We start from the raw sequence: 14735 nt of genomic DNA on the forward strand, positions 1-14735 counted from the left end.
TCTCAAGACAATCAGCTTAGGTAGGAAAAAAAAACAATCGCGTAAGAGAGGTCTTATCTCCCCGCACCGCCCACTGTCGAGTAGGAGGCAGAGAGAAGTAAAACCCTCCTCGAGAGGTAAGAAGAACTTTATTTGGTGATCCGGTTCTGGACGATCGGATAAGTAGGTACAATCTAGTGCGTCATAGAGTAGATATTAAAAAGAGGCTACTGGCTGACGCTGTATCGCGTTCCGACTTGATATTATTATGGTGCAGCGGGGTATTCTGGAACACCAACTTCGTTGCCCAACATAAAATAATTTTCGGTCATGACTGCATCGATCAGACGCCTTTGGGATAAAGGAGTGTCTCGCGTGATGGTCGCCCCTCCAACCTCTCCCAGGTGAAGAGTACAAGGGTTCCTTTGTGGGTCCTTGAAACCAAGGCCTTCAATTGGCGATTCCTGGCGAATTCGGCAGGGGAAGTTCCACATACCACATTCTCCGGATTCAATACACGTTTGCGGTCATGTAAAAAAGCGTATAATAAAAAATCTTCCAAATTAACTTATCTAGTAATAGTTATTTCAATCAGTAGTAAACATTGTTTGTTTAACGAAGCCAGACAAATTATACGTTCAGTTTTATAGCTAGGTACCTACTTATTTAATTTAGTTAAGTAAACATAAAATTTTCATTACGCCGCGCCGCGCTACCTTGGTAACAAAACGTCTTCCTCAGTAAACAACAACAATAAAATTTGAATAGTAATCACTACTAGGTACTGTGTAGACACACTAAATTGTAACGTTAAATTAAGTTAATTAAAATGATTCATCTCACAATAAAACTTGAACACAAGCTAAAATTTTCACTCTTAATTTGGGTTTGCCTTTATCATGGTAAATAATAAATCTATTTTTTTATTGCCTAATATAAAATAATACTATTACTTTCTTGTGCTATTTAAATAGTTTATGAGGGTTCATGTACCTTAAGTTTTTACACAATTTACATTTTGTTCACAGAACAATAAATATAACGATAGCACCACCTATGATAAACTATATGAACTACTGCTAGCGAGTTTCAAAATTCAACGTCGTCTATTTCCACACCTTTGACTTTCAATTAATTTTCATTTGGCAACCAGTATTTTTTTGTATTCTTTGTATTTAAATTTCTATAAAGTATTCCAGAATAAAACTAAAAAGCATATTAATTGTTTCTAATCGTGAAATTCTCATGAAAATATGATTTATGAACTTTGGCATTTACTCATAGATGGAGCTAATGTTTTTAAATTACAGTTTGCAGTGATAAAGGAGTCGATGAATGAAAATGCTTTCTACAATTTCATCATAGTATTCATTGAAACGTACCTAGGCAAGGTACATTATTTTAAATAGCATTTTAAATATAGAATACGAAATAAATTATTGAAAATCTACCGAACAGGTTGTTTGACTTTTTTCAATAGATGGCGCTAATCTAAAATAAACCTGTGATCCGTCTATTTTAGGAACAGTGTGATTCAAGATCACGAACTAACTTCCGAGAACCGACTGACTACCTTGTTAAATTTTACAACCTTTAATTGTAATGTTTATGCCATCTTACTAAATATATTAGAAAAGCAGTACCTAGTATTTAAAAAAGAAAAAAAACACTTTTGCTTTCACAAAATTAGCTGTTTATTGTCTGTGGTACAAAGCTAAAAATGTCAAAGGAGAAGTTCTTTACTTTGGCTGTATGGGCTTTCAACTTTTGCATGTCAAAGTAGACGTCTTCAGTTAAAAAATTATCTATGATTCAATATTTGTGTCGAATAGTAATACGAATAGTGCGCCGGGTAGTCATTTTATTTCAATTAATATGAATAAACGTATCAGAGGCTGTGTGTTATCGCACGTTGTAAACCAATAATCGAACTTTAATAATCGAAATAGAACAAGTCCGTAACAAGTGTTGTGCATGCGAATAATGGATTGTGAAGAAACGACAGTGACGTCTAGCTACTCAGCCTTGGACGTTATGATTACGAGAAAAAGTGTATTTTGAAAATATATCAAGTGTTTTCGTGTTGAAAACGTCTGTGAGATATTAATTGACGGTGTAGTGGTATTGTTCACGGCTGTTTCGACACTAGGCAGGTGTTATGTCGGGCGGTAGGAGCATCGAGAAGGAGCGCAAGTCTCCACGCGAGAGTGGTGAAGACTCCGAGGATGAGAGTGAAATTTTAGAAGAGAGTCCCTGCGGTCGGTGGCTAAAACGCCGGGAAGAGGTAAGGAGTTCTAACCGATAGTAATTTTAATACTGTTTCACCATTACATTCTGTCAGCTGATTTACAAGGTTGTCTGGTAAAACACAAATAAGACGCAATTGTTTGTATGTTTTTATGAATACACAATTGTTTACGATATTTTGAAATGTGCTTAATGTCTGTAAGTATTGAATATTTAATTTTATTAATAGCAATAAATGGGAAGATGCTTTTATTGGTGTTAAAAATAAATAAGCAAACTATAGTGACTTAATGGTAATAATGGATATTAAGATGCCTAGGCTTATTGCATGTCACAGGCTATTTAATATTTAACTTAGATCATGTAGTAGTAAAAAATCAATTGTAGCTAGTTCAGAGCAAAACTTAAATTCTACAAACTTCATCTTAGCAATGTACTTTGAAATTTACTTTTAAATTTTAATATTGTAAAACTGAATGAACAATACTAAAAATTATAACTTATACTTATTTTTCACTGCTGAAAGAAAAGATTTAATTTAATTAGTAAATAATTAAAAGTTTTAACAAGTTAAATTAATAGAATTTAAATTATTAAAATCTTGATCTATTCATTAATTCAACATTTTTGAAACAGATTTTCTTATAAGTTACTTATGATATAAATTGGTATAAATAATGCAAATAAATTTGCATACTATTGTGCTCATTCCTAAATAGAACCCTGTACAACTCAAGCTAATCCTCCTACTTTCTGTTACATAGCATAGTGTGGTTCGAAAGTACGGAAGTATTCATGTACTTGGGATTGAAGAGTTATGATACATGTTATTTCCATACAATTGTTAAGTGAAGTCACCAACTTGAGTATTTGTAGCCTTTAATAATACTAAACTACCTTTTCTTTTTAAAAATCAATACTCAGGGTAAACTCTAGCCATCGGTAGTCATATCGAGAGTTTTTATTGAAAAAAAAAATAATGATCTCTGACATTTTTCATTAGATTAGACTAGCAGTAAATCTGATGAAAATAAAGTTGATAATATTTACCATGAACACAATAATACTAAAAAAAATTTTTTAAATATCCTGAAAGATAGGTCTTATTTATTCACTGTTTATGAAGTTTAGTAGATGTCCATGTCGGTTTGTGCAGTAATGCTGAGCCTGCTGTTTCCGGAATGATGAATTTTTGTACATGTTTTCGCAACATTAGTATGCTCTTTTATCTATCACATGTACATTTTAATAGATAGGTGAACAAAATCTCTGCCCCTCCATTGTAAAGTGTATATTGGAGCCTGTGTCATATGTGTCACATTGTACCTGGAATAGCATAACATGTAGTTTAAATGATTACTACAGCTCAATAGTCCAACTTATCTGCTATTTTCAAGTCCTATGCCAGAGATATGATGGTGTTGATGTTGATTTTAAATGAATAGAATCAATGCTGTCTTTTATAGTTTTCAGTTTGACTCACAATAAAAAATAATAATTAACTTGTCTGCATCATTGTCAAGCTACTCATTGTACATTTTTCAGTTCATCTATATATTTGGGAGGCAAATAAATTTTGTGACAATTAAAGCAACTGACATGTTGTTAATAATGTAAGTTCATATCTAGTGTATTCTTCTGTTTTCGTGACATAATTAAAACTATTTTCACAGTTTAATATCGCGCTTATTATTTCCGATGTTGCGTTTACTCGTATTTTCGTTTACGTGTTCACGATCGTTTATATTTCAAAAATTTAAATAAATCATTCACAATGTACAGCTAAATTTGCGGGTGGGGGCAACGCTCCGAAAACTAAAAAATCAGATAAACTGAATAATTGTGTTTAGAACATTTGCAAAAACGCAGTGTCTGCATCTACATAACTCACTGATTACGCATAGAGTATTTGTGCAAGATTATATATAACCTTACAAAGATTTACTGCACGAAAGGGGCAGTAAATGTCAATTTAAGAAACTTCCTCTGTCAGCGTAAATAAAATAAACATAAATAGATCACGCGTAGTTCAGGAACGAAATCTTTGTATGACCACTAAAATCTTTATGTGACAAAAAGTCAAGTGACGTCACTTCCGCAGCATGAAGCCCGGGCGGGCTGTCTAATTAAAAGCATTACTTAGGCACAGCACTTTCCCCGCGCGGGCGCCGGTCAACGACCGTCGAGCATTCGGCTCTTTCGTAACTCGATCACTGTCACTTTCTACGCCCGGGGTCCCATAGTTTTTGACTGTGTGTAGTAAGTACATTGTATACTGTACTGATTGAACAGACATCGAACGAAAGTGAAACTTGTACGTATCCTCGAATAGGTCGTCAGTATTTGATTATTTCTTTCGACACGAATAGCCACTGAAATCTTTTAAGAAAAATACATTGTTATTTTTAATTAATAAAGAGACGCTTTTGCTGATGCGACTGGTTGACAACCATTCAGCAGCTGGGCTGCATTGACGTCTTCCTTGTAAGGTATTAAAAAAATATGTCTACAACTCCTAAAACTTACAATTCTGCCAACCCTGGCGAAATAGAAAGTGTTGTGTTAGCCCGAGCATTAAAATAACAGATGAAGATGGAATAGGTGGCATCGTGATAAATGCGTGTTAGAAATGGCCGATCTTTCTTTATTCGGATCGTATTGGATCGCTAGGAATCTTAATTTGCAAATACCTCGGTCCAACCTTGGTATTTTCTTTTGTCTCTAAGCCTATGAATATTTCACGAATTTTCGTCTACTTTACGATCGTATCAAACGAGAGCAGTGTAAAAGTAAATTCATTTGGTATTAGGCTTAATAAATAAATTTGCAAAACTAGTGGCAAATCTTGATTTGAGCCAACTTATTCTTACCGCACATTAGGAGTACATATATGTATTTATTTACATAGAAATTGCACTGGGAACAGAATATGAACCCTAGCATACTTGGATACGAGCTCACCTAGCATACCCATAACCCTAAGGACTTACGGAATTCGTATTTACACAGTTATTTTACGAAATTATTCCTGTAGCGGCCTCGCGACAAGGTCGCCAGGTCTAATGATGTTCAGCAGACATTAATTGTAAGAATTTGCAGACGCTCAATGTCGTTATAATTTGAGGATGAGAAGATTACATTGAATGGTTTAAAAAGTAAGACAGTCTAGACACAAAATCATTACATGTCCTTTTGTTTTATAGTCGGAATCGTTAAAGAAATATTTTTTTAAATATACTCCGAGAAAATACTATAGCACTTCTTTCTAGCTCGGTTGACCGTAGCGGTCTGTGTTTCCGCTGCGGCCAACCGGGCCATAAAGCGGCGTCCTGCACAGCCGCCCCGCACTGCGCTCTGTGCGCTGCGGCCGGGCGCAGGGCAAACCACCGGGCGGGAGGCAAGGCGTGCTTCCCGTCCGGTGATAATACCGAACGCAACCGGCGCCGAAAATCAAAGCGCCGACAAAAGAGAAGGTTGGCCAGAAGAGCACTGGCCAACGCTGTAATCCCCGATGCGGCGCCGGCGCCGGTGGGCGGGGGCAGCGGTGAAGGGGAGGGGGCGATGGATGTGGTCCAACAGTAATGGACCACACCTATCGCTTCCTGCAAGGAAACCTGAACCACTCCGCCAGAGCTCAGGACATGCTGTCTCAGAGCATGGCGGAGTGGTCCATAGATGTGGCTGTGGTCGCCGAGCCGTACTTCGTTCCCCCAGCAAATGATTGCTGGTTTGGGGACGACGGCGGCCTGGCAGCCATAGTCATAAGAAGAGACGCGGCGATCCCCCCCCTGGCGATGGTGACCAGGGGTCAAGGGTTCGTCGCGGTGCAACTGGAAGGGACCGTCGTGATCGGGGCGTACTTCTCTCCGAACAGGCCTACCGTCGAGTTCGGGCATTTCCTGGGCGGGATCGGGGCGATTGCTCGCCGCCTCGCTCCTCGTCCAGTGATTCTCGCGGGGGACCTCAATGCGAAGTCTGTCGCATGGGGCTCCCCCCGCTCGGACGCTCGTGGTAGGCTACTGGAGAGGTGGGCGCACGCGGCCGGCCTCTGTTTGTTAAATAGAGGTTCGGTTGCGACGTGCGTGCGGTGGCAGGGCGAGTCTATTGTGGACGTTACGTTCGCAAGCCCGGCCATCGCACGCCGTATCCGCGACTGGAGAGTTTTGGAGGGGGCGGAGACGCTGTCAGATCACCGATATATTCGGTTTGATCTCTCCGCCCGTTCCGCAGTCGCGGACGTCCACGGGGACTACCCCCGTGGTGCGTCCCGGTCATTCCCCAAATGGGCACTGAAGCGCCTGAATAAGGAGCTCCTGATGGAAGCCTCTACGGTGGCGGCGTGGGCGCCCATGCGTCCACACCCGGTCGAGGTCGAGGGAGAGGCGGGATGGTTCCGGGACACGATGCGTCGCATCTGTGATGCGTCGATGCCCCGGATCGGCCCTCGACTTCCTAATCGCCAGGCGTACTGGTGGTCGCCCGAAATTGCGCAACTCCGCGTGGAGTGCGTTCGGGCGAGGCGCGAGTGCGCCAGGCATCGCCGCCGCCGCCTGCCGCGACGCAATGATCCGGTTGCATTCGCGGCGGAAGAGGTCCGGCTGCACGGCGCATTTCGCGTCGCGCAGAGGGCATTGCAGCTGGCCATCAGAAGAGCCAAGAACCAACACATGGAGGGTCTCTTGGAGACACTGGATGAGGATCCGTGGGGGCGGCCCTATCATATGGTGCGCAATAAAATGCGCCCATGGGCCCCCCCGATCACGGAGCGTCTCCAGCCTCAGCAGCTGCGGGACATCGTCTCGGCGCTGTTCCCGCAGGAGCGGGAGGGATTTATCGCTCCCGCTATGGACGCGCCGCCGGAATACGACGGTGAAGTCCCTGCTGAGGTGCCCCATATAACGGGGGCGGAGCTCCGTGTGGCCGTGCGCAAAATGTGTGCGAAGGACACTGCACCCGGCCCGGACGGCGTCCATGGCCGGGTTTGGGCCTTGGCTCTTGGTGCCCTAGGGGACCGACTCTTGAGGCTTTACAACTCCTGCCTCGAGTCGGGACGGTTTCCTTCATCGTGGAGGACGGGTAGACTCGTGCTGTTGAGAAAGGAAGGGCGCCCGGCGGATACTGCCGCCGGGTACCGTCCCATCGTGTTGCTGGATGAGGTGGGCAAGCTGCTGGAACGCATTCTGGCGGTCCGCATCATCCAGCATCTGGTCAGGGTGGGACCCGATCTGTCGGCGGAGCAGTATGGCTTCCGAGAGGGCCGCTCAACGGTAGACGCGATCCTTCGCGTGCGGGCCCTCTCGGAGGAGGCCGTCTCCAGGGGTGGGGTGGCTTTGGCGGTGTCGCTCGACATCGCCAATGCGTTTAACACCCTGCCCTGGTCCGTGATAAGGGGGGCGCTGGAACGACATGGAGTGCCTCCCTACCTTCGCCGGCTGGTGGGTTCCTACTTGGAGGACAGATCGGTCACGTGTACCGGACACGGTGGGATCCTGCACCGGTTCCCGGTCGTGCGCGGTGTTCCACAGGGGTCGGTGCTCGGCCCCCTTTTGTGGAATATCGGGTATGACTGGGTGCTGAGAGGTGCCCTCCTCCCGGGCCTGAGCGTAATCTGTTACGCAGACGACACGTTGGTCGTGGCCCGGGGGGGTAGTTTTGCCGAGTCTGCCCGTCTTGCTACCGCTGGGGTGGCGCATGTCGTCGGCAAAATCAGGAGATTGGGCCTCGACGTGGCGCTCAGTAAATCCGAGGCCATGTGGTTCCACAGGCCCCGGAGAGTGCCACCTGTCGATGCCCATATCGTGGTTGGAGGCGTCCGTATCGGGGTCGGGGTGCAGTTGAAGTACCTCGGCCTCATTCTGGACAGTCGTTGGACCTTTCGTGCTCACTTTCAGAGCCTGGTCCCTCGTTTGTTGGGGGTGGCCGGCGCGTTAAGCCGGCTTCTGCCCAACGTCGGGGGGCCTGACCAGGTGACGCGCCGTCTCTATACGGGGGTGGTGCGATCAATGGCCCTATACGGGGCACCTGTGTGGGGCCAGTCCCTGGCCGCGGGGGTGGCGAAGCTGCTGCAACGGCCGCAACGCACCATCGCGGTCAGGGTCATCCGTGGTTATCGCACCATCTCCTTTGAGGCGGCGTGTGTACTGGCTGGGACGCCGCCTTGGGTTCTGGAAGCGGAGGCGCTCGCCGCTGACTATCAGTGGCGGGCTGACCTTCGTGCCCGGGACGTGGCGCGTCCCAGCCCCAGTGTGGTCAGAGCGCGGAGGGCCCAATCTCGGCGGTCCGTGCTGGAGTCATGGTCCAGACGGCTGGCTGATCCTTCGGCTGGTCGTAGGACCGTCGAGGCGATTCGCCCGGTCCTTGTGGATTGGGTGAATCGTGACAGAGGACGCCTCACTTTCCGGCTCACGCAGGTGCTCACTGGGCATGGTTGCTTCGGTGAGTTCCTGCACCGGATCACAGCCGAGCCGACGGCAGAGTGCCACCATTGTGGTTGCGACTTGGACACGGCAGAGCATACGCTCGTCGCCTGCCCCGCATGGGAGGGGTGGCGCCGTGTCCTCGTCGCAAAAATAGGAAACGACTTGTCGTTGCCGAGTGTTGTGGCATCGATGCTCGGCGACGACGAGTCGTGGAAGGCGATGCTCGACTTCTGCGAGTGCACCATCTCGCAGAAGGAGGCGGCGGGGCGCGTGAGAGACGCGCAAGCCCGCCGCCGTCGGGCGGGGGCCAGGGAGGCGGATCTCGCCCAAGCCCTGGCCCTCTAAGGGTTTCGGGTCCCCTTCACATGTCGGTCTGGGGACCGGCGAAGGGGGCCTAAGAAGACGACGTGCAAGCTGCTCTGCACGCGTTTTACGCAAGAGCATCCGGGTGATGGAAGGCCGACTATCCTCGACCCACGCTGGTTCTGACCCAGCGGGGTATTCCGTAGGATAACCCATTCTAACCGGCGCCATCTAGGCGGGCTCCGGATAGCCTGCCGACCGAGAGGGCTGGTGGTCGTGGCGCCGACGACCGCCAGTCCGGCGTCCCGAGGGGGAGGGTGATGGGAGAGATGTGCTCCGCACTAAACGCTTCACTTTCCCCCCTCTGCCTTTTCATGAGTTCTGTCTCATGCGAGGTTTGGACGTTGGTTGTTGAGCGACAGGAGGTTTTAGTCAGTTCGACTCCGACATGCCCCGCCCTTCATCCCCAGGGGAGGCCGGAAGTCCGGCGATTTCCTCCTGACCAAAAAAAAAAAAAAAAGCACTTCTTTAGGGCCTTTTTTTTTCTTCTAAAAAGTAAGAATACTGCTACGAACTAAAAATGTATTCATCAAATCCACACAGATATTTGTCTAACCTTGACTTGACCCATTTCTATTTCGTATGGTTAGAGACAATGGTCGTAAATTTACAAAATTTCTATCTATTTCACTGTGTTTTCATCAACGCAACGAGACTGATTTACTTGAAATACATTTGTGAGTGTGTTTGACGTTACGATATTACAATGGACACAGAATACAATAACTAATAATGTTTCCGTTTAAGAATAGCATTTACTATCACATGCTCACACTGTCTACTTCATCCTGTGTGGTGTCTTCATGTTATTTCACAAAAATGCACTATAAGGTTATGACAATAAGGCTTCTAATTTTACAATTACGTATTTGAGACGCGAAGATCCTCCAAAGCTTGAATCATTCATCATGAATCGTCCGTTTTTTTTTGCTTCTATTTTTTGTACGTACTTTGCGATCGGCGCCCTCATTCAACAACAGACGCAAAAAATAACACAGTTTTACATTTCAGTTAATAATAATTATTGTATTTTGTTCTAACGTGCTTTCGTTAGTGGGTCGTCGACACGTTTTAAGCCGCTTGATGGGTTTTTTCTTTAGTGTATTTGAAAGCGCTTTGAATTTACACGTGTAGTGTACTGGCGTGGGTGGCTTCGCGTAAATTACTAATACGTTTCATATACAACGTCTATAACGTCTTCAGTCTGATTAAGCCCACTGAGTTTCTCGCCGGATCTTCTCAGTGGGTGGCGTTTCGGATCCGGCGGTAAATTCTGCGAAACACTGCTCTTGCTAGGGCCAATGTGAGCAACACACCCGGCTTGAGCCCCGTAAGCTCACCTACACGTCAAGGAGAAGCTGATATAGCCTCTCAATGGCTATATAGCATAGGTAGGAAAAAAAGAAAAAAAAAGTATGATTAAACAAGAGGCGAGCTATTACTACTTGCTATTGGTATTGTCGTCGTCGCACACGACGTACACATCTGAGCTCCGGTAATCACTTAACGCAAGGTGGATAGTGAGCTCGCCCAACGAACAACAAATTAAATCAACACAAAATACTCATAAGCAGTTATTAATGATGTTTGACCACGCTTCGCTGCGACTTGTTTAATGCTTAGATATGGGTGAAAGAGCACACGGCCCACACGATATTAAGTGGTTACAGAAACCCATTGATATCACAACTCGAATGTCACTCACCTTGACAGATGACATCGAAATCTCAATTGTATAATGTTTTGTAGCATTACAGTAATAGTACAACGGCTACTCCACCCTTTAAACTGGAACTTATGATTACTTGACGGCATAAATAGGCACGATGATCGTGCTTTACTGTCAGCCATTATTACGTCCTACCACTATTAACCACGAAACTAATATCGTTTGCTGATTGTATTTTAAATTAATCCTTCATTACGAAATTCCTCCAGAAAATGTGTTATATTTTTTTATTTATTGCTTAGATGGGTGAACGAGCTTACAGCCTACCTGGTGTTAAGTGGTTACCGGAGCCCATAGACATTTACAACGGAAATGCGCCACCGACCTTGACATATGTTCTAAGATCTCAGTATAGTTACAACGGCTGCCCTACCCTTCAAACAGAAACGCATTACTGCTTTACGGCAGAAATAGGCAGGGCGGTGGTACCTACCCGCGCGGGCTCACAAGAGGTCCTACCACCAGTAAGTATGTATGTGCGTATTACAATAGAAAATTTTGTATCTGTTTGATACGAGCACCCCTGGCGTTTTATTCGTGGCCACGACAACTTCAGAGATTGTTGTTAAATGTATGAAATACACCTATTTGTTGAACTATTCGCGTGCCACCTAGTGTGTGGTATTATGACAAAAATAATCACTGAAATTCAAACAACAGCACAAGTCGCTTAACATTAATTACCACCTTTTAGGTAACATAGTCTGCTTTTGATAAGACTATAGGACTCTTAAAGATTGAAATATAATATGAAACGTAGATTGAAGATATAATTTCAGTTTCATAATGATGTCGTAAGAGTAATAATTTTTGGCAGGGATTAACATGTAAGGGCACATTTTTTCCTTTTCCCCCAAAGCAAGTACTAATTTGGAATTGTGGCTCGCATGATCTTTGGCATCAAAACTCGCCATTATGCGCTTTATGTCACTGTAAAAATAAAATGCTAAAAAAGTGTGTCCTAAGAGCTCTTCCCAATAGCAACCTTGACTCATATGCTCTGATTGTGTGTTATGTATTGCGATAGTGTTTCTTCAACGTTACCCCCCCCCCCCCCTCCACTTCGACAAAGCGGCGCGACACGAGAACCCTCTCATCGCGGCTGCCGGTAAATACATTCCCGATTCTGCGGACAGAATGGAAAGCGAAGTCGACGTCGCCCCAAACACGTCATTTCGGATCCTCCACTAACGGTGCTTTTAGGTACCTCAAGCCCCGGTCATCGTTCTCGTCGAACACGTCGCTTGCGACGAAGGGCTCGTCGAGTAAATTAACCCTCAGACACAGCCCACTGAGTTTCTTGCCGGATCTTCTCAGTGGGTCCCGTTTCCGATCCGGTGGTAGATTCTGCGAAGAAGGGCTCTTGCTAGGGTTAGTGTTAGCAACGTCATCAGGTTTGAGCCCCGTGAGTATTCACTGCGGTATCCATCAGTTTTGCTTTATAAGGGAGGCATGAACGCGTTTATCCTTCACGGGAAATTTTAAGTAAAATAATTCAAGCGATGTTGGAAATGCTAATACTATTATTAAATCATAATTAATAATTGTTTGAATAATTAGTTACAAGGAAAATAGAGTTTTCATATGTATCTGGAGATAACCACTCATCGTATCAATGTTAATTTTTTCAATAAAATCAAAGCGAGCGAAAGTTACGCGATACGTATGTATAAACACAAATATTATCAACCGCTAACAATTTAACGTTGTGATGCGTCGTGTGATACACAACAAGGTAATCTGAGACTCGACCATTAGTCGAGCAAACACCGGACTCACGACCCCACCGCATACCGACCGTACCTACTGGAGCTTAGAGGATTTGACGTCCGTGTCGGACAGTGTGCCGCCGTTCGTGTCATGAGACTTGCTAATAATAATAACGGAGACCTAATTGGTAAACTTATTGTATTATTTGAATATAAAAAAAATTGTGCCTTAAAATGCACTCATGGTTCACGTAACAATATAATCGCCATGTTCGTTTATATAATGCTTTCCCTTCTCAATGTAACCTGAAATATCAAAGTCTAAATAAGTGAAGATAATGCATATATTGTACAATAAAAATACCACATTTCGTGTCAGGACAATTGAGTGTGTTGAGTATGTTCTATCCTACGTAAATCGCGCGCATTCTTTCTTCATTCTGAGAAATAATGTGGCAAACATCTTCATTAGAATGCTTCTCTTTGGAAAACGTTAAGAATTAATAGGTATGTTTTTTATTTTTATTGCTTAGATGGGTGGACGAGCTCACAGCCCGCCTGGTGTTAAGTGGTTACTGGAGCCCATAGACATCCACAACGTAAATGCGCCACCCACCTTGAGATATAAGTTCTAAGGTCTCAAGTATAGTTAACGGTTGCCCCACCCTTCAAACCGAAACGCATTACTGCTTCACGGTAGAAATAGGCAGGGTGGTGGTACCCACCCACCCGTGCGGACTCACAAGAGATCCTACCACCAGTAATTACGCAAATTATAATTTTGCGGGTTTCATTTTTATTACACGATGTTATTCCTTCAACGTGGAAGTCAATCGTGAACATTTGTCGAGTACGTATTTCATTAGAAAAATTGGTACCCGCCTGAGATTCGAACACCGGTGCAACACTCAACACGAATGCGCGGCGCGTCTTATCCGTTAGGCCACGATGACTTCAAAATGAAAAAAGTTCGCATTTTATTTACTAGTAACTTTTATATATGAATTCATATTTAGTATTCACGACATACCAGTTCTCCCCTTGCGTACTTACAATTAAGGAACGTTAGCATGAAACCGGCTACATACTACACCGAGTTCAAATGAACACATGGTAGCAAGTGGCAGAGCGTATTATGAACCGCTGAAATATGTAAATGCCATCGTATTGTTTATTTCTGGCGTGAAATATTATTTAGATGGTAGGTCAGCAATTATTAATGAAATTCAATTTTCGAAATGAAGGTGGCCTATGGCACTGAAATTCGTGCTTTAATTAAAAGAGTAACAAAATTAGGGATGAGGTCGTTCATCTCTGCCTCTGCATAAGAAAAGAGCCTAATTAATGGCAGACAAAACACTAATGCCATGGACTGCTAACATATTTAAAATCACTTTTATGGATTAATCTCACGCTTGTTACTGTCTTTATAAATAATGTTATTCTCGACGTATACTAACAAATAATTTACAGTTTTCGTGATCGTAATTAGAACACAAAATAGTGTCGCCAAAAAGAGTTTTTTTTTTCTTCCAGAGGCCAAAACTGACCGAAACAGAGTAGATATACGCAGATATACAAAATGCTTTCACACAGTTTGTAGAATCTAGATTACTAGAGTTCTATCGCAAAGCCACAAATGACCTTCCTATTAGATGGCAGCAATTTATAGATAAAAATGGTATTTTGATTAAATAAATATATTAAATGAAAAAAAACAAATTTCATTTTTTCAGTACAATTCGGCAATTTCATACTTTAATCCCTATTAAGTACATACAAAAGGGAAGTATGTCCGTAGATGGCGGTAGTTCACTTACACTATTCCTTCATTGTGGTAAATAATAAATTATCGGGAACTAAAAATTCAAATATCAACTCTTAATATGTACTCTTATAATAATAATAATATGTAACAAGCATTTAAATTTCATTATCAGATCTAATTGCAAATTAAGATTATAAACGTTATGTGTCATGTTACTTCGAAAGCTAAACCGATTCTGAGAAAGTAACATTATATCTGTAGTAGGGTGGCCTGATGATTGAAATGGAATTCGTTTTCATATGTGACTCGCCAATTACTCATACCCAAATGTGTGACGATCACTGGAATCACTGGCCGACTTTCGTTGTTAAAAGGAGTAGCCGCTGCTACATAAGTAAGTACTATTGAAGGATAAAACTACACATAATCTTTGTGTAAGTTAGTGCTTTATTTGACAAAAAAGAAAGTTATGAAATATTTTTTATTACACTAATCGTGCTCACGGAACATCTTGCGTTAAG

At 43.6% G+C, this 14735-nt stretch overlaps 1 protein-coding gene across 2 annotated transcripts in view; it reads left to right on the forward strand.

The window, feature by feature from the left end:
• The first annotated feature begins 1779 nt into the window (after positions 1–1779).
• The window catches only part of LOC101746065 (nuclear receptor-binding protein homolog), a 62042-nt gene continuing 49086 nt past the window's right edge, over positions 1780–14735 (forward strand). For both annotated transcript variants that reach the window (XR_005245116.2, XM_038013399.2), the window contains exon 1: positions 1780–2263. Coding sequence is in view for 1 of the 2 variants with exons in the window: in XM_038013399.2 (XP_037869327.1) it covers positions 2138–2263 (126 nt within the window). In the remaining variant the exon portion in view is untranslated. The remainder of the gene's footprint in view (positions 2264–14735) is intronic.

Source organism: Bombyx mori, chromosome 10 (genome assembly GCF_030269925.1).
Source record: "Bombyx mori chromosome 10, ASM3026992v2".
In the NCBI taxonomy this organism is placed as follows: domain Eukaryota; kingdom Metazoa; phylum Arthropoda; class Insecta; order Lepidoptera; family Bombycidae; genus Bombyx; species Bombyx mori.